General features: G+C 38.4%; 1 protein-coding gene across 1 annotated transcript in view; it reads right to left on the reverse strand.

Moving 5' to 3' along the window:
- MEGF9 (multiple EGF like domains 9) overlaps positions 1 to 21799 on the reverse strand; it is a 78067-nt gene that overhangs the window by 38981 nt on the left and 17287 nt on the right. The window contains exon 2 of the mRNA XM_038553247.1: positions 233 to 434. Coding sequence (XP_038409175.1) covers positions 233 to 434 — 202 coding nt within the window. The remainder of the gene's footprint in view (positions 1 to 232; positions 435 to 21799) is intronic.

Genomic DNA, 21799 nt, shown 5'->3' on the forward strand with positions numbered 1-21799 from the left:
AACAAAAATGGTGACCCAGGAGCTTTTATAGAACCAAATTAGTAAATTAGAGGCTTTTTCATTTTGACATTAAATATAATATACAAAAGGAGAAAAATAAAAGTATATGAAATATTTTATAAATCTATGCCCCTTTTCCCATTTATTTATTTAAACCACTCTGGTCCTTGAGAACAAGAGTCTTTTTTTTTTCCTTGATAAAATAACATCCGCTCCACCCTCTGCTGCTTACCTGCTGCAGATCGTGCTGAGGGCTCCGTATGGATTACAGTCACATGGTAGACAGAGCCCAGAAGTGAGATTCAGGTAAAAGCCCTCCCTGCAGCTGTCACAGCGAAGCCCTTGATAATGCGGCTGACACTCACATTGCCCTGTGGTCTGGTTGCAGCGATTCACATCCAGGCTTCCCACCACAGAGCAGTTACATGCATATTCTAGGAAGGCAAGAAGGAAAGAGACATTATTAACCAAGATTTAATGTTTTCTTAATAAAATGAACCCTATTGTATTTTTCCTAATAAGTGTTGATGACAATTTTGTAAGGATGGATAAAATTAATTCTGGTTCAAATTCACTTTCCGTCCCGTTTATTTTATTTAAGATGGGAAATGTATAAAGTAGGTAAAACTATACATCATTCATAAATATAAAGCTAACATTCTCAATGCCCTTGCCAGTACTCTTTATATTCTCGCCCTACCCTACACTTCAATATTCAGTTTTTCAGGACTGGAAACCTCTAAAGGCAGGGCCTGTGCTTACCTGCATGGCAGGGAGAGCAGAGGTTGGCAATGGCAACGTGTTAAATAATAAATAGTCCCACTGTAGAGCAGCAAAAGCCTAAGGCTCCAATGGTTTACTGTGGTAACTCACACTAGTCAGAAAAAATTGTGCTACAGCTGGAATCAGAAGCTAATATGCTCTTCCCAGGAAGGAATTCATGGAGACTTGAATCTTTAAGGTAAGGAAAGGATGAACAATAAATCCTAGATGAGAAAGTTTACACAGTCATCCTGATCGGTGGGCTAAAACCAATCACAGTTTGAATCTATCCCCTAGGTTACAAGATCTAGAAAATAAACTTTCCTTTAGCTACATTTCAAAGAGTTCTTTGGATGAAAATACTTTAAAGTCCTTGGCTTTAGCCTTTAAGTGTAGATATATTTAAAGGTCAACTCAAATTTGGTTTTTGCTATTGTTTACATTCATTTTACCAAGAAGGCATTTTCAACATGGTTGGACATAGTATCAACACAGGATTTTGTGAGCATGTCAAAAATGAGCAAAGTCAACTGCAGATAAAATAAAATCTTGTACACAGTTTAGGAATAGCCCTAATTCCAAAACAGCTACAAACCTAGGTTTAATAAGCTCCCCCTCCCAAAAAAAAAGAATCAATGGTACAAATTACACTTCTGAGTAGGTAAGGAACTATATGAAACGGCGTTACATGGATTACTATTTAGCTTGGAAAAAATTATCTTTAATGTCATTTTTGATGATTTTTTAAAAGTTACTGAATAACTGCAAATCCAGGGTCTTAAGAGAAAGTTATAAAGGCTTCTGCTCCTCTAGTCTGGAAAAGGAAATGAAAATCTAATGTCATCACAAGCAGCTTATCCACACCAGTCAAAGTAAAGGATTCCACAGAGAATTCCCACGTGGCCGCACCCATACCAACGCCGTACCTCCCACTCTTCATCAGTTCCTAAACTTTGGGGTCGGCTTCTCTCCTTGTTCTCTCCATCTCTTCTAATACGTAAGACAGATGAATGAATATACATATGCTGGTGAGTGATTTGCTTTATGCCTAATCCAAGAGTGGGTGGTGAATTAGTTAAAAATCCCAGAGAAGAAAAAAAAAAAAAAAAATCCCAGAGAAGAATTTAAGATTTCTTCAGCCCCAAACTTAGGAAAGGTATCAGTTTCCCCTCCCAGGCAACTGTCTTGTTTTACTAGGCTATGTAACCGTGACATTTCTTTCAGAGTTACTTGTTTTCACTTTATTTCTAGTGTCTGGTGTGTATCTGTGTGTGTATGTGTAGTTTTTGTAAATAAGGAAGCCACATTTAGTGGCCTGCAAACCTGCCAATGACAACTTCATGGTAAGACCTTCACTCCACCAAAAATGACCAGAACACTTAAAATAACATTTTCCTTCCAAATCTGGAAGAATTTCAACATACATCCAATTCCTCCTGCCGGACCAGTTTCATCACAAGTTAAACTAACCGACTATGCTAGTGTGGGCAGACCCAGCTCAAAACAGTGAATAGGTTAAGAAAAAAGTCTAAGGCCGAGAATTTTATTCTATTACTTCCTTGCTAATGTACTTCTATCTGAAACCTGAATCAGTGTTCCCAATCAATGAGATGGGTTTTTTTTTTTTTTTAAAGAAAATAATCAGGGGATCCCTGGGTGGCTCAGTGGTTTAGTGCCTGCCTTCAGCCCAGGGCGTGATCCCAGAGTCCCGGGATCGAGTCCCACGTCGGGCTCCCTGCATGGAGCCTGCTTCTCCCTCTGCCTGTGTCTCTGCCAGTCTCTCTCTCATGAATAAATAAATAAAATCTTTTTTAAAAAAGAAAATAATCTATAAATTTTGAGGAAAAACCTTTTTTTTTTTTTTTCCAGTAAAGTTCTAATGGGGAAACTTCAGTACTAATCAAGTTCACTAGCTATTTATTACTGTTATGGAGCCAAGCTAATCTTTTCAATATCCTCTGAACATATTTTTAGCCTAATCTTTGGACCTTTGCTCATTGTGTCTTCCTTGAAATGCTCTCCACTCTCCACATATTCAAACCTATTCCCTATTTCAGGGAGCAGCTGAAACTTACTCCTCCACAAACTCTTATTACCCCTGGTGTGAATCTAAAAAGAACATCTCCTACCTATAACTCTTATATGCCAATAATTTGAAGAGGCAGTAAAGTGAAGCAGTTATGAGTACAGACTACAGAGGCAGACAACTATAGGTTTAAATCTAGCTCTCTCATTTACGAACTTTATGGACTTAGACAAGTTAACTAACCTTGTGCCTTCCTTTTCTTGCCTATAAACAGGGCATAATACAGTACCTATTATACTCAGCCCCAACACCTGAGCTAGAGGTAGGTCAGAGTGCTGCAATATGTAATACAATAGCTGGAAGGAGATGCTAGATAAAATAACAGAAACACAAGTCAGATGTCAGATTCATAGAACACAGCTTTGTTGTACCCTGTGGACAAGAAAGCCTACGATTGGGCTTATTACTATGGCAGTTTTTGACAATATTTAGGAAATAAAATTAGTGTCCCAACATTCAAAAATCCAAGTTGTAGTTATCTAGGAAGAAAATGAGAGGTATCCTATGTATCCTGGGCTCCACATATTACCGCTATAGGTACCTACGAATACAATGATGAACACAAAAGGGTTGAGTATGTGGTTTTAGAGAGGACAAAAAAGAGCATTTATTTGATTATATGTCCCTTGTATGAATCGTCCTAACAGTAGTGGAATACCTGGCAAAAAATTCAGCAAGAGAGACGGCCCCAGAAAGGGGGTTGATTTATGAAGACAAAATGCACTAACACATTAACATTCTTCCTCAAATTAACCAAAGGAAAAGAAGTTAAAGCAAAGCATACCAAATGCCAGGGAACACGTGCATTTCTTCTGTTTGGAGCTCAGAATCTGAGGCCCTATCCCAGGGATTGACCTCAAATGAAATGATCCAAGTTAAATGAATAGTATGAGAAACAGTAATAAACGTAAAGCACCACGAATCTGCAATACATTGTGTCAGGATAACTTGTTAGCTTGTAAATAGAGTAAAAGCTCAGAGTCTTCACGGTTCTTGACATTCATATAGAGCCAGACAGGAGTTAATGCAGAAACAATGCAGTTTACTAGGAGGTGGGCAATATGAGAAAGAAGAAAGGAATTTCGATTGACAGAAGCAGTGGGAAGGACCCATAGCCAAGAACAAGAGACGAAGGGCGGACTTCTTAATGAGGTAGACTCTTAGACAACAAAGCAGCACAAAGGAGTCAGTGACATGACAGATGGTAAGTCACCAGGATGGATGTTGATGGGAATGGAACAGTACGAAGAGGACACAAAAACTAATCACGGACAAGTCTGGATGAAATGCCAGAAATCTCCTTTGGTTGCCTAAGAGTACATATGAAGTAAATTCTCCGTCATTGGAGCTGTGGGTTTTTTCTCAATGTCCTGTGACTCTTGGGAAAGCTCTATAGAGAAATAATTAGAGAAAAGTATCATAAATGTTAGGAGAGAGATGGCAGTCTTTGGCAATATTTTTTCTTTTTTGTTTGGCTTCTGAAGAGCAATGAAATACTTTGAACAGCACTGAGTTGATGCCTAAAGAAGAAAAAGAAACTAAAATCTGGTGCCAAACTGTTTGAAAATAGAAATATAGAGGCCCGGAGGAGAGACAGTAACTCGGGATTTTTCTCTGAGAACTTGAACTTACGTGATGATTTTGTGGTAAAAGTACCCAAAGCAATCATTGCATTTAAATCAAATATTGAACTTTTTCAAACATTCCTCACCAAGGGGTCAAGAGATGAACATTTTCAGCAATGAAAAACAAATATAGAGTAACTTTGCTTAGAAGTCCCATAGCTCCCTGACTCTCTGTGCACAAACACCTGTACTGGTAAGAGACTGTCTCCTTGCACATACTAAAGTTCAGCTTTGAACCACTTCAGTAAAACATCCATCATATCCTCTAGAGAATTTTCATTGTGTTTTGGTAACTGCAACTACTTTGATGGTAGTTTTTAGAAAAATATTAACTGTGATCTCTGTCTCTCTGCCTCTTTTTGAAGTCCTTTCTGAGTACTGTAATTAACTATGATGTCTGGAAACTCAAGCAATTTGGTACAATAGTGTGTTAGCCTTTTGCAGATAAAAAAAGAACTATAAAAGCAGTAAATGAAAGATGTGAAATAAGAAAATGAAAAAATTATGTCCCCTGTCAATTCATGATGCAAATGTCATAGAACAAAGACTGTTAATTGATAAGAGCATTATTGCTGAACTAAATTGATTACAAAATAAGTATTGCATTTATGTATAGATACTGGAAAAATACTTGTAAATATAACTAACACAGAGCACTCACAGGAATCTGGTTCAGGAATATAGACTGGAATTCGGTTTATAGCCTCTTGCAAAATTGTGAAAATACCTTTGCAAAACTAAATTTCTGACTCCTTTTTGTTCCTTCAACAATGATTTCACTCTTGCTTTCAGTATCTTCAGATTTCAAAAGAATAAAAAAATTAAGAATATTTTTTTAAAACTGCTCTAGGCTATTCCAAAGCTTTTCATTCTTCCCCATATTCAGAAGACATACAAAAATGTACTATAATATTTGTTAACGCATCTTCTGTTCAATGTCAAAGAAGCAAAAAGCTAGGAGACATGTATTTAAAATCTATCAAGGCTTAGTACTCAATCTTATAACCAAAATTTAAAACATTAATAGAATTGAATACAATATGAGTAAATTATATTGGATATAAATTTTAAAATAAACAAAATATTAAAAGAAAAAAGCAATGAGGTTTTGCTAGACCATGTTCCTTTTTTTTTTTTTTTTTTTTTTCTTAAACTATATCCTTAGATTTTGCAAGAAGAGAGCTTTGGTGTCCTACAAGCAATTACTCTAGCTGGACTGTGTGACACTAAAGTCACAGGGGACCCACCTAATAACTGAAGTCTTTTGCAAAGCTAGTGTTACAATTAAAATAGCAAGAATTGATGAATACTTCAGTTGGTTACTGCACAAAAATCTGTGGGACATTTTAGGGTTTAAAACACTATTTAACTGGGGATACCTGGGTGGCTCAGTTGGTTAAGCAACCAACTCTTGATTTGGGCTCAAGTTGTGATCTCAGGGTCGTGCAATGGAGCTACAGTGTAGCCTGCTTGAGATTCACTCCCTCCCTCTCCTTCTTTCCCTTCCCCTTGCCCCCCCCCTTCCCCAGTTCCTGAACATGGGAGTGTGCTTTCTCTCTTAAAAAAACAATAAAATAAATAAATGAAATGTTATTTAACTAAAAGAAGTAGAATCTTTTCTTTTTTCCTTTGGCTCCAACTTAAGTTGTAATTGCTTTTGGCTCCAACTTGGTTGTAATTGCTCTTATGTAGAATGAAGGAGAAGAAGAAAAAAATAAAAGTATATAGGATTCCCATCCCTTTGCATACACAACTGTTTCTGTTCCATTGAGATCCATCATTAAAAACTGTACTCTATTTAAACAAACACCAGGGAAGTAACGTATGTGTAACCATTTTGAATGTGTCTGGTCTGTCTTTTCCACAAATCTAAGATAATATCTACAAAAATAATATCTCTCGATTTTCAAATTGAAAAGAAATTTTAAAAATGACTGTCAGAATCAACCGTAGGAATATTTAATTCAAACTTCTGCCTATACATCAAAAGAATACAGCAACAACAACATATAATAATACTGTCTTGACTCCAGGCCTGATTTCCTAAGTATATGGTATACCTATTTCAAAATGTACTTTTTATTAGGCCCATATCCATCTTTGTAGGTTTAGAGTAAAGGAATCTTGGAAAGGGCTTCATTCTAGAGAAAAGGAACTGTCAACACAGAATTTTTATTTTTATAAAAGGTCTTACTCTAGCATAACACTGATACTCAAATTACATTTCACATTTATGTTATGCCAGGGTAGGGTCACAAATCTTTGCAAAACCGGGAAACCCAGTATGAAAGCTGATGAGTTTCTTGCATTAAAGCAGACTTCACAGAAATGTGGAAAGTTTTAAAGCCACTACTTTTATTTTTTTTAAGATTTTATTTATTTGACACAGAGAGAGAAAGCATAAGCAGGGGGAGAAGGCAGAGGGAGAAGGAGAAGCAGACTCCCCGCTGAGCAGGATGTGGGGCTGGATCCCAGGACCCTGAGATCCCGACCCGAGCTGAAGGCAGATGCTTAACTGACTGAGCCACCCAGGCTCCCGTAAAGCCACTGCTTTTAAAGAAAAGCGTTAAGCTTTACCTTTTAAAATAAAAATGTATCCATTAAAACTCCCAGTCACAATTCACTGTCCCCAAACATTTCTTCTACTTTACGGTAGATGCATGAAAAAAAAAAAAAGTGGGTAACAAAGACATGGGTGTCGTAGAAATTTTTCTGCCTCACACTTAAGGGCCATGTTCTTGTTGCTCGTCCCTGGCTCGCTGCCAATTTTCCACAATTCAAAGACAATTCATCTAATTAATGAGACAAAATGACAAGTTCTGGGAAAAACTGTAACAACCAGCTTTCACTACTAATAATAACCAAGATGATAGGACCGGTTACTGAGCATACACCACGTGTATCTCCAACATCACACTGAAAACGTCACAGGTACACACCCCTCAGTCTTCACCACAGTCCTGTGAGGTAGGTGCCTTGAAGGACAAACGGACATCTCAGAGAATTGCAACAACCATACAACTAACCGGTACAGGAGGACAGATTGCAACTCAAACTGAAGAACTCCAAAATCCATGGTCTTTTCACTATAAGAAACTTCTGACTATAAAAGTAGAAGAAGAAAAAAAAAAAAACCCAAAACACTAGACAGACCCACGACATCTTTTTTTTTTTTTTTTTTGAAGATTATATTTATTCATTCATGAGAGACACAGAGAGAGGCAGAGACACAGGCAGAGGGAAAAGCTGGCTCCGTGCAGGGAGCCCGAGGCGGGACTCGATCCCAGGACCCAGGATCACGACCTGAGCCAAAGGGAGATGCTCAACCACTGAGCCCCCCGGGCGCCCCAAGGCCCAGGACATCTTACAACCAGAGTTTGCTGATCATTTACCAGCTCTGTAACCTTCAATAAGTCTCACTGCTCTGAGGTTCAGGGTGTCAATCTATAAAATGTGGATAGTTCTTGTCACCTGTCTATATGAAATATAGATAAAGCTACCATAATATATACATGATCTTTATGCTAAAACTATAAGACAAAAAAAAATAAAAAATAAAAAAACTATAAGACACTGGAAAAAAAATATTCAAAAAAGACCTGAATAAATAGACACAACATATCAACTAAATCTGCAGATTCAGTGAACCCCAGTCAAAATCCCATCAGGATCTTTTGGTAGGTATTCACAGGCTGACTCTAAGATAAATAAGAAAAAGTAAAGAAACTTGAATGAAGAATAAAGTTGGAAGACTTTCAGTAACTCATTCCAAAACTTAACTTTAAAGCTGCAATGATCAAGACAATGTGTTGTTGTTGAAAGAAAAGATGCAAAGGTCAATGGAACTAAACAGCCCAGGAATTGATCCTCATAAATATTATCAACTAATTTTTGGCAAGGTATAAAAGGAATTCACGGGAAAAGGATATTTTTTTTTTCAATAAATGGTGTTGGAACAGTTGTGTGTCCCCATGCAAAAAACCTGAATTTTGGCCTAACCTCACACCTTGTTAAAAAACCTAATTCAAAATAGTTCATGGCCTCAAATGTAAAATGTAAAGCTACAAATACCTCTAGAGGAAAACATGGGAGAAAATGTGACTGGCCTTGGACTGGGCAAAGGACTTCTAGATACAACACCTAAAGCAAAATCCATAAAAGGAAAATTTATAAAATGGACTTTATTCCAATTTAAAACTTTTGCACTTTACAAAACTACTAAGAGAATGAAAACACAGCCATGAACTAGGAGAATATTTGCAAATCACATTTCTGCCAAAGGACTTGTGTCAAGAATATACAAAGAACTCTCAGCACTTAACAGTAAAAAAAAACTACAATTTTATTTTTTATTTTTTTTAAGATTTATTTATTTATTTATTTATTTATTTATTTATTTATTTATCATAGACAGAGAGAGAGAGAGAGGCAGAGACACAGGAGGAGGGAGAAGCAGGCTCCATGCTGGGAGCCTGATGTGGGGCTCGATCCCGGGACTCCAGGATCGCGCCCTGGGCCAAAGGCAGGCGCTAAACCGCTGAGCCACCCAGGGATCCCCAAAACTACAATTTTAAAACAAGGGAAAGGTCTGGACAGATACTTCACCAAAGAATGTGTATGTATGACAAATAGACACTTGAAAAGATGCTCAACATCTTTTATTAGGAAAATGCAAACTGATGGGCAGCCCCGGTGGCTCGGCAGTTTAGTGCTGCCTTCAGCCCGGGGCCTGATCCTGGAGACCCGGGATCCAGTCCCGCGTCGGGCTCCCTGCATGGAGCCTGCTTCTCCCTCTGCCTGTGTCTCTACCTCTCTGTCTCTCTGTCTCTCATGAATAAATAAAATCTTTAAAAAAAAAAAAAAAGGAAAATGCAAACTGAAACCATAATGATATACTACTACACCGTTAACAGAATGGTTAAATTTTAAATAACTGGTGCTGTTAACAGTGCTGAGCAACTAGAACTCTTCTGAGTTCCTAACAGGAATGCTTAGAAAACAATCTGGTGGTTTCTTATGAATTTAAATTTATACCTACCATATGACCCAGCATTTCTAATCCCAGACATTTACCCAAGAAAAATGAGAACTTCTGTTCGCAGGTAAGTATAACTGAATGTTTACAACAGTTTTATTCATAATCACTAACAACTAAAAATTACCTAAATGTCAACTGGTGAATTGTTAAATAAACTGTGGCCCTTTTTATATGGCATACTAACATTTTTTTCACATCACAATCTGTTTCTGATTTATTAACTTGATCTATTCTTGTACCAGTATAGCAAGAAAAAAAAAGTTTTAGTGACTGCATCTTTATAACATGTTTCACTAATGGATTGCTGCTCGTTACATTTTCTTCTAGTTCTTGTTAGTTATGTTTCTATCTGAACTCTACTGCCACATTTCCTCCAAAAAAGATGTTGTATTTTTCCCATTAATTCCACTTATTCTACAAATTAGTGTATCAAGAACTGGTCGCTTTACAATATTCCATTTTTCTACCTGTGAACATGGGTGTGCCTCTCCATGTATTCAGTCTTCCTGTATATCCCTCAGCAAAATTTCATGATGTAAAAATAGATCTACAGGAGTTTCATATATACCTTGATTAGGTTATTCCTAAACCTTTTATCATTTGTGGTAGTAGAGGCAGTAGTGGTTAGTGTGATTTTTTTCTCATTATCTCCTCTAATTAGTATTAGCTAGAAATACTTAGTTCTTTGGAGATATATACACAGTTCTTTTGATGAACTCTCATTATTTCTAATTTTTTACCTTGATTCTTTGAGTAAGACTTCTATTTTACATTACAGGGAGGTCTTCTACTGAAGGTCATATCTTACCTGACTATCAATAGATATAATTCTCAGTTTTCTCAACTGCAAATGTTTGTCGGTAAAATAGAGCAACGTGTTTTTCACGCAACTGCTTATCTTAATCCCTAGGTCAGCCTTATTATTAATTATAATAAAAGTAATTATCGCTTGCTATTTCCCACAGTGCCTCTGCCTTTATCAGTCACACATTTTAGTTGAGTGAACACTTCGCTTCACGACTGCCCTGCAAGGGGTGTTTATCAATAAGGAAACTAGAACTTAAAGGCTGGAAGTCGCTGCTCAGGACCACAGAGTTACTGTACGTGGTGAGACAGCATCAGACCCAGGTTTCTCTTACTCAAGTGCTCTTCCTCATTCCACCTCACCACAGAGCTTTCTTCCTTTAAGAAAAAAGGAAGGAGACAGGGGAAACACAAGAAAAAGAAACAGAAATTCCAGCTACTAAATACTAAATAACATTGGGTGGTTTTTGTTTATTTTGTTTTCAGTCTGTTTTCTCTGTAAGCAGGTGACATCAAGTCAAATGACTACCAAACAGTAGGGTGGGGGGAAACAGCTGCTCGAGCTACAAAAATAATACTCAACGGGAGACTTAGAACACCTTGCACTTGCTTTTGGTCACTTAGTCTTAATATACTGTTCAGAACCAAAAAACATACACTCATGATTTAATATTTGGGACCAGTTTGTTTTATTTAAATGCAATCTCATTGCTAAAAAAAAAATACTATTAGTATCTCCAGTGTCTTTCTATATCCTGGATACAGACTATGCTGAACTATAGACTATGCTACCTGAACATAGGCAAAAATATATATATATATATATTTTTTTTGTGCCACTGTTTTTCTATTTGTTTGCATTTTTCAAGGCTTTTTTAAAAAAACAATTTTGCCATTTAGTAAGAGTTATTGCTTACGTTTTAGAAGGATATTTTATTATTTCTGGCTATTATCAAATTGGGAATGTCCTCCAAGAATTGACCAAACACCGCCCATATGGCTTGAAAGAACTCTATCAAACTGAATTTATATGAACTTTTTTACTTATAAAATGTTCACAATATCCTTCAGTTTAAGGGTAGGTGGGAAGGAGGGAAGAGCAAATACAGAAAATGAATTTGTACAACTTAAAATCTGACTCCAGACTATAATAGAAAGAGAGCAGTCGATGAGGTCAAGGGACCTGGGTTCAAATTCTGACCACTGTTTATGATTTTAAATCTATTGTCCTCTTTGTAAAGATTTTTTTATAAAATTGGGATAATGATACCTAACTTATCAGGATATCCTAAGAATTATAGGAGAAAAGGCAAAGAAAACACCTACGACGGGGCCTTCTCTTTCCCCACCCTACATTTTTTATTAGAAGCAATCTTTTTAGCAAAGTAGCAATCCTTAGATGTTACTACAGACTGCAAGAATTGAGAACAGTGACCATCAGAGATCTCTGAATACACTCAAATTACCCTAAATAATGTCATTAATGCCTTAATTTTGTAGTAGTAGAACAGAAAGGATGGGAAAAAGAGAAGAGCTTCAATTTCAAGTGCTGCCAATTGCTTCTGAGGTTGGGATTAGATTTGCCTTAGTGTGTCTATTTACAGAGCACAGCTGAGCAACTTAAAGGCTACCACTATTTGCTCATTGTAATACCTGGAAAATTAGTTTGGAGAAAAGGAGCACAGAGAGAGTAAGAGAAAAGGTCAACTGAATAAGACTATCCTAAGGTATCCAGTGATTTAACCTAGGAATTGTTCCTAATTTCTAATAAAAGAAGTTTGGCCTTACATATTATAATTTAACATCCATCCCAGCCAATTTTTAAACATATTATTAAATGGATGGCTTATGGATTATTAGGAATAAATATGTATTTGATTATAAAATTATGCTATACCACTTGGGAAAATACATGGGGCATATAGGGACACATACCACTCACCATGACTGAAACAAAGACTGACAGGAACAGGAGAAGAAACTACATATTAGAAAGGCATACTTGGGCCCTTTATCCTGGAACAATTCTCCAAGTCAGTGCCACCTGCTTGGTGAATCACCTAGGGAGCACAGTGAAACAATGGTTGCTGGGTCCCCTCCTATACCTATTGAATAGAAATCTCTGTGGGGGTGGCAGGTAGGTCCTCAGGAATATGCATTTTTTTACAAACTTCAAAAATGATTCTGATATGCCTAAAAAGTTTGCTATAAGCAAAGGGGAAATATGAAAAATTCTTTGAGCAGAGTAATGACATGGCCAGAGGTGGGATTCAGAAGTAGAAACAGTAACAAACACAAAAATAACAACAACAATGACAACAGTAATGATCTCCACTCCACTATTCAGTGCTTATTTATTTACTCATTACATGCCAGGCACTGTTTTATGTACTTTACGTGCACAAACATTTAAAACTTCCAAAGGACCTATCTATAAGGTAGGTCAGGTGACACAGGGGATAAAATAAGGAAATGGAGGCAGAGAGAAAGTAAGGAATTTCCCCAAAGTCAGAAGGCCACAGATGTCCGACTGAGATTAGATTACCTTAAGCAGCAGTGTGAAGAAGAGACCAGAAGGGAGGACACTGGAGGTGGGAGATTTACTGATAATCAACTGCAGCTGTCCAACAGGAAACTCTAAATGTGGGCAGGGTCACTAGTCAAGATTGCTTCCACACACATACAGATACCTGTCTGTATATTCCACAGTGAAATTAAATCTGTTTGCTTTTTAAATAAATAGACACTGCAAGGCAGAAAATATACCTGTCTGCAGTTGTCTGCGGTGCTAAAAGTTTAATAAATTTGGAGTTAAGAGCCAAGTGAATAGCTGAGCCTTGAGTTATTCCAAAGGACGTTCCAAAGAAGTACTTTTTCCTGTTGGAACTGGAAGTGGGCTATCTAAGGTGTCCGCCCTATCTAATCCTCTTACTCCTCAAAACATGTTGACAAATTCTTCCCACTCTCCTGCCACCCTTGCTATTATCAAACACTTATACAGTATAAACATTGTTCTACATTGCAAGCTGTGAGGTTCTTTGCTTTATCATCATGACTAAGCATTTGGGTAACACTTCAAATTCAAAAATCTTAAGGGCATCAGAGTGGAGAAACCCCTTTTCCAACTCCACAGCTCACTCCTGCTCTTGTACAAGCTGTTAGAGGAAACTAATCACACCTCCTTTACACATACACACACACTCACAGGATGCTCAAAAGAAAACTGAAATGGTCAGAAGTCAATGCTAAAATAGTTTGGGAGCCCCCCCCCCCCTTTTTTTAGTGAGAATTTGGGAGCACCAAGATGTTAAACTCACAAACAATACAAAGCACAATCCTCAAACTTCCCCTTATCATTGAAAGGCACTAATTAATGGAAGGTAACAATCTCAGAAGGTCTCAAGGACCAGCAGTTAATAATAAATCAAAAAAGAGATAATCTGACTCCCTCCACTCCTAAAGTCATAGTCTGGGAGACAGTCAAAATATCTAGGAGAAACAGAGGCTAAGTGAAACTTGCCTCCACTCTAGTGGAATTTGCCTATTCTTCCTCCTTCACTTCTGATTTCAGGCATCCCATTCACTACCTTCTGTACCTTTATAAGCTATCACTACACCACTGGCAGGATTATAAAATGGTGCGATCACTGTGGGAAACAGTATAGGGTTTCCTATAGAAGTGGAACCACCCTGTGATCCAGTGATCCCACTTCTGGGTATACATCCAAAAGAACTGAAAGCAGAGCCTTGAAGAGACATTTGTGCATCTCTGTTCAGAGCATTGTTCATAACAGCCAACACATGGAAGCAACGGAAAGGTCCCCTGATGGATGAATGGATAAACAAAATGTAGGCTATATATACAATGAAACATTATTCAGCCTTAAAAAGCAAGGGTATCCTGTCCTGAGCTACAATATGGATGAACCTCCAAGTCATAAAATCAACCAGTCACAAAAAAAGGCAAACACTGCATGATTCCATTTATATGAGGCATCTAAAGTAGTCAAATCCAGAAAAACAGAGAGCAAAATGGTGCTTACCAGGGATTAGGAAGCAACAAGGGCTAAGGAAGAATTCTACTTAATTGATAGAGTTTTAAATTTGCAAAATGAAACAATTCTGGAGATGTGTTTCACAACAATGTAAATATACTCAACACTACTGAACTTACACAGTGGTGAATTTTATGTGTTTTTTAATCATAATAGAAAATAGGTGGGGTAGAAGCTATCATCATATAGCAGGTTTGTTTGCATTTCTTACTTTACCAAAGGAGCTAGGAAATTTTAAGTGCTGAGACTTAGGAATCTGATTATCTGGTCTACTCCCTTTGTACAAATAACTGAAGCTAAGAGTAGTGAGCAGTAATTTCCCATATAAGCTTTGAAGCCAGACAGACCAGACAACAAACACAGGCTCTACACTGAGCTGTGAGCATGTTCAACTGCAGAGATTACATGAAATAATGTAGCACAGGGCCTGACACACAGGTCTCCTTCCCTTTCAGCAATCTGGCATGGTTCATTCTAGAGTCAGGGCCCCATCTGGGTTGACAAGGATAGAGTGATCATTTAAAAAGAGACAGGTGGGGGATCCTGGGTGGCTCAGCAGTTTAGCGCCTGCCTTTGGCTCAGGGCACGATCCTGGAGTCCCAGGATCGAGTCCCACGTCGGACTCCCGACATGGAGCCTGCTTCTCCCTCTGCCCGTGTCTCTGCCTCTTTCTCTCTCTCTATCATAAATAAACAAATAAATAAATCTTTTTTAAAAATCCTATAAAAAGAGACAAGTGAATTTTCATAAAATATTTTAATTAAAAATTTTTTAATTTAAAAACATATATGTAATTTAGATCAGTTCCTAAGAAATGTTGAAATAAAGCTAACTACCTACTGAAGTAATTTTGCTTCATTTTTTAATGTTTCCCTTCCCAAAAATCTGTCTAATTTTAGGGAGAGAATGATTACAGGTTAAATTTAGGCGGTCATCTAAAAGAGGCAACTCCTAGAACCACCAAACCTCTCATACAGTCCTGATGGAAATATAAACTTATATAAGGTCTTCACAGAACAATGCGGCAATATCTGGAAAGATAACGATGTGCTACAACCTAGCAGTGCCTAGGAACTCAGTGTGTGTCCATAAATCTGCATTACCTGAGAACTTACGAGAAATGCAGATTCTCAGGGCCACCTCAGACCAACTGAATCAGAATTTACCTTTTAACAATGTACTCGGGTGACTCCTACGCCCATTAATTGAGGAGCACTGCCCTAGACTAACTCTCCCATATGTGAAGAGACATGCAAGGATGTTCACTGTAACATTATTTGAAGTGACTACCAATAAAAAGTGAACACAGTGTGGTACATTCATACAGTGGGCAACTATAGGCAAACTTAGTCATTGAGAGTTACCTGAACCAACAAAGATAAATCTCAAAAAAATGCTGAGTGAAAAAAGCTGATAAGGTGCCATTATGCAAAGTTTAAAACATTGAAACACACTATATTTGTGTGTGTGTGTGTGTACACGTGTGCATAAACGTTCTTAAATGCATAGGACCACATTCAGAATAGTGGTTACATCTCAGTAGGAAGGAAGAAAATGGGATAAAGGAGAAACACTTGAGGCTTTAATCCTATCTTGTATTTTATTTCAAGTGTACTTTTTTTTATGATAGTCATACAGAGAGAGAGAGAGAGAGGCAGAGACATAGGCAGAGGGAGAAGCAGGCTCCATGCACCGGGGAGCCTGCCGTGGGATTCGATCCTGGGTCTCCAGGATCACGCCGTGGGCCAAAGGCAGGCGCCAAACCACTGCGCCACCCAGGGATCCCTTGTATTTTATTTCAAAATGAAAAAACAACAACAACAAACCCAAAGCAAATGTAGGAGAAAGTTCAGATATTATAAAGCGGGGAGGTAGGTATACAGAGGGTGTTGACTATAGTACTTTCTCTACTTTTATGGAAGCTTGACTTATTTCACAATTTTTTATGAGACATAATTTTTCCCCATTAATTAACATTTCTCATTAGTAAATATTATCCTAGGCAACCTTGTACTATGGTTATTTATCTACTTGTCCTATCTAGGTTCTAGAAGAACAGGTTTTATATCTGACTTATACCTGAATGCATCCTCACCCTTTCCCAACATACACACACACGGCTCTCGGGCTTCAGATGCCAGGTTATGAGATGGAGAGGTCAGATGTAAGTGGAGTGATGGTTACCTAAGGGCGATAAAATGGACACACAGAATCTTCGCCTGGGGCAGCCAAAATTACGTCCTCAAAATGAGACAAACAAATAGCACAGCACTGCAAGCAGGACTGTATCAGGTACATTGAAAAGGTAAAAAAGAAAAAAAATGCATATCCATGGGCATGAATTTATTCATTCACTCCGCAAATATATATATATCGGCTTACTATGTGCCAAACATTATATGAGGTGCTGGGCATAGAGCAGGAAATAGATAGACCAAAATTCATGCCCTCGTGGACCTTATATCTTAGCAAGGGGGAGACATATAAACAAGTTAAATATCTAGTATGTTAAAAGCTAGTTAAATGGTAAGGAGAAAAACTCAATGTAGGGAAGGGAAACATGGCAGGGGTAGGGAAAAGGAGGAGGAACTGCAGGTATGTGTGTTGGGAAAAACAGTTTTAGGTAGAATGGACAAAGGAAGCATATGGTAAGTATATGCATTAGTTTTTCTTTTACATGCTCTTGACACATGCTTCTGGGCAAGGTCAGGAGGTTTAAAAGGTTCAAAGCAATGTTCTGTTGAGCACTGAATGAATAAATGAATGTGAGGCGCCTGGGCGGCTCAGTCCGTTAAATGTCCAACGCTTGATTTCATCTCAGGTCATGATCTCAGGGTCATGGGATCGAGCCCTGTGTCAGACTCTGCACTGGGTGTGAAGCCTGCTTAAGATTCTCTCTCTCCCTCTGCCCCTCCTCGCCCCCCACTACCACTCTCTCCTTAAAAAATAAGTGAATGAATGACTAAATGAATGAAGAGACTAAAAGATGAGAAGAAAAATACCAAGAACATGAAAACAGAGAACCCTAATGCTTCTCTGAGGTTGCTAGAGAGAAGATTCTTGGCAGATCACATAATGACTAATTCATTTGTTCAACAAATTAGTATGGTACCAGAAATGGGGAATAGAATTTCTAGATGCCAGAGACCCAACAATGTAGAAGAAAGCGATGGCCCCTGACCTTACACAGCTTACAGTGTTACAGCAGAGAGAAAAACAAAGGAGTAATACGGTGTGATAAGTAGGAAAATGGAAATACGCACACAACATGGTGGGAAAACGTGGTATGTGTGTTTGCACAGGGAAAGACACCTAATTAAGACTTTCCGAAGGAAGAAATCTAAACAGGGACACAATGAGGAGTAGAGCTAAGAGTAGAGGGGAGGAATATCCCAAATTCAAGGAGGAGCACATGTAATGACCTAAGAGGTTAAGGCAGACTGTAGTGCCACGGAGAACTAAGAAGAAGTCATTGTGGCGTGGGCACAGAACACGAGGCCGTGGTATTGACAGGCCAGCGGCATTCGAGCAGTCATGGAAGAATTTTCTACAAGATAGAATGACATGGAAGATCTACATTTTATTTTTTTTAAGATTTATTTATTTATTTGAGAGGGAGAGCACGTGGGGAAGGAGCAGGGGAGGGGCAAGAGGAACACAGAGGATCCCAAGTAGACTCCCCGCTGAGTGCAGAGCCCACACAGGGCTCGATCTCATAACCCTGAGATCACGACCTGGGTTGAAATCAAGAGTCCCCAACACTCAACCGACTGAGCCAGCAGGTGCCCCCAGATGTACATTCTAGAAACATAACTTGGTCTACAGTGTAAAGAATGGACTGGGAAAGAACGAAGGCAAAGAGACCTTTTAGTAGGCTGCTAAAATAATCCAGTTGACAGATAAACACAGCCAGAGAAATAAATGCCAAGAGCATGTGCACGTTATTATGACCACAGGAAATTTATCACTACCTGGGCTCAGTGGTACACGGATGTCCTAAAAACCTAGTTTCCTATTGTGGCAAAATCAAATCATGTTTGCTGATGAATTATCAAATGTCTCTTTCCCAAAAGGTAGGAGAAATCACAGGAAATCAAAGATCCTATAAAACAGGCCCATAAAAACGTTCTCAGAGTTGGACTTTATAACCACCTAACATCATGCTCTTCCCTGAGACGCGCCTTCACTGCGCGGTATGTCAGTATCTGATAACCATTTCCATTCTTTCCCTTCCCCAGTTTTTCTGCCCATTTTAACAGCGTCTGAGACCTTGAGATTCATGCCTGGCTGTGTGAGAGACAAGTACAGCTTTTCAGCTGAATAAACAAAGACAGACAATGAGGGCAATGTGGCAAATGAGTCTGCCCACTCAGATATTTTCCAAAGTAGGAGTTCATGCCGGGCTCCCTCAGCTGGAAAGCCCAGGGGAATAAACATTCCAGATCTATAACTGACCACTATCGAGGGCAGATTTCATCAGCACTACCGCTTCTGCTCATTGTGGAGTGGACAGTATATGCAACTTTGGGGGAAATTATGAGATCCAAGGGCTTAAAAATTAAAGAAGGGGAACAAAAGAAGGTAGGTACGCTGCCGTATTCTGTTGATTTGACAACAACTGGCACCAAATTTGACACATTAAAGCAAATTTTCTCACCCACAGAGACCAGGAAAGCAATGAGCTTTCACCAATGCCCATTTTAATGTACATTAAAAGAATTGTGGCTATAGTCAAGGATGGCACCGCTCAAAATGAAAATCATTTGTATGCTAGGGTATATCCTAAAAGACTAATACTCTGTATCAACTATATGTCACCTATAGAATGTTTGAGTTAGGTGGTGCAATGTTTTAGGCGGCTTCTCTATCCCTTTTCTTCTCATTCAAAATGAGCAGTGCATTCCTCACCAGGTCTGCTCAGACACCCAGGGTGCTAGTGAATGGTAGGACAGACTCTTCAGTGACCAAGCAACCAATATTCTGGAATTTGAAAGGAACTTTTTATAATGAAAAGTTCTACTATCAATAGACCATTTGCCTGAGTTGTTTTCATAGTTGCAACTGACCCTCTGCTGGAGACCAAAATTTCCCCTCTGTTACCCTGAAGTCATGCCATCAGCTAAAAACTAGGGTAGGACAGAGGAGGGGGAAAGGGCTTTAAAATTCTAAGACAACAAAAGATAGAAGAAATTGGGTAATCAAAGAGAAGAATGTCCTTGCTATAAAAATAATGTGGGTCATAGGCATTTATAAAGAAATATAAATAGCAAGTTTCTTGAACTCAATAAATATTTATGGAATGAGCATGATTCAAATGACAGATTTCAGCACAAGGTGTTTGCAGTTTATATGACGGTTGACAAATCATTTCTTTGAGTCAGTTTACTGACATGTAAAAACTAGATAATAATCTGTACCCAATTCTACCCAAACAATTCGAGGAGTCCTTATATTGTTAGTTTTCATCTTCATATGGGTTATATGAAGTATTTAGTAGTGTCAAGAAACAACAAAAAAAGGCTACCAATTTTCATTACTTCTCCCCCAAAAAATGATCAATCAAGTCTCTAGATTTAGTTTCAAAAGAAAAAAGGATTTTCCCTCAATCATAAAGAAAACACTTTGCTGACTATATTTGATATTAGGAAATTGTTGTTTGTTGTTGTTTAGGTATGGTGACAGCACTGTGTAAGTATTTTGTGATACATACGTATATCAAACCACACTGCACACTTCAAAGACACACGATGTTATATTCAATTATCTCTCGATGAAGTTAGGAAAAAAGAATACCTCTCTCACCCTTGGTTTCCTCATCCATACTGTAAAGCTATGAGGTCAGATGGCAAGTGAAGAGGTATGTAAAGGAACCTAGTACATAAGCATTCACATACAAGTCTGTCCCTCCACCAGACTGTAGATGCCCAAGTCATTCTACCGTCAGCTCCTAGAACAGTGCCTGGCCTACAGGAGGCACTCAGGTTTGTTCAACCTCACACCAGATCCCTTAAGAGGCCCAGCACCAATTGCTGGCTTTAATTTTAGTCTCTAATTTTAGTCATCTAAGTCAGTGTGTTATACCAACATGCAAAATGTTTTCTTAATAAGAGAGGATAGAGAAACTAATTCATGTCACCCTTCTATTATTACATTACCTTAGCATGTAAACCCTTTAATTCAAAATTAATGCTGGGAAAGATTTAGAGAGATAGTCAGTGGCCTCTAATTATCTTTGCTGGGGATCACTTAGTCTTTTAGGAATACATTGCAGTTTCTACGCTGATCCAAAACACAGACCTTACCGTGTCACCTTGGGGCTTACATTTCTTTGTTACTTTTAGCATAAATGTCTGAGCATAACATACAAAGCACTTTTTTTATTCAATGGCTGCCAACCACCCAGCCTCAAATCTCACCAGTCCCTCTTCCTCCCTCACATATCCTATCCTTCCCTAATCAAGCCACTCAGGACTATAGTTCCCTAAACAGGCCACACATGTGCTTTCTTACCTTTTTCACACACTGCTCCCTTTTCCCAGAAAGCCCTCCTCCTCCTCCACCACCTTGTAATTCCTATTTCAGCTCAGACAAAAATTCCTCCAGAAAGGCTGCTCTGACAACATCCTCTGCCCCTACTCCCATCAAAAATCCGGGCGAGGAGTCCCTCTTTGCTCCTGTAGTATGTGCACACCACCACTGAGATGGAACTCGTCACACTGCAGTCTGATCTTCTGTATTCTCCACTAGGTTCTCAAGGGCAGAAACCACATGATAGGTATCTATCTAGCCCAGCACTAGGTGCACAGCAGGTGATTAACAACCATCTGATAAATGAATAAAAGAATCTTATTTTGTTAACATGGGAAGCCCAACACAAACTTATTGTCAAAAGCATACCCTATTCCCTATTACCTAAGTAAAAATGAATGCAAATGAATGCACCGTCCTAGTAAAATACAGTTGAAGGCCAGTTTGGGCACTGAGACCAAAATACATATATATATATATATTTGGTGGAGGTGCTTGGCTGACTCTGTAGGAAGAACATGCAACTCTTGATCTCAGGGTCATAAGTTCAAGTCCCACACTGGGTATAGAGATTACTTAAATAAACTTTAAAAAACCAGGTGAAAAGAGAACCTGAAATCTTTTCTGGTTAAAAAAAGGGGGGGGAGGAGGACGAGGAAAAAGGAGAAAAGGGAAAACAAGAAGGTATCACTGCAGATTGGTTAGACTGGTTAACCAATAAGGAAATAGAAAGTAATTGCTTCTTGATACTTGTGGCTTTAGTCCCTGAAGACTACTTCATCACTGATTTTAAGTGTATTTCCAAACGATCATATAAAATTATCAACTGAAATAAATTTAGCAAGAGAAGTTCTTCCAATAAACTGTTAAAAGACTTGTTAACAAGAAAGATCACATACTA

This window comes from Canis lupus, chromosome 11 (assembly GCF_011100685.1).
Source record: "Canis lupus familiaris isolate Mischka breed German Shepherd chromosome 11, alternate assembly UU_Cfam_GSD_1.0, whole genome shotgun sequence".
Classification (NCBI taxonomy): domain Eukaryota; kingdom Metazoa; phylum Chordata; class Mammalia; order Carnivora; family Canidae; genus Canis; species Canis lupus.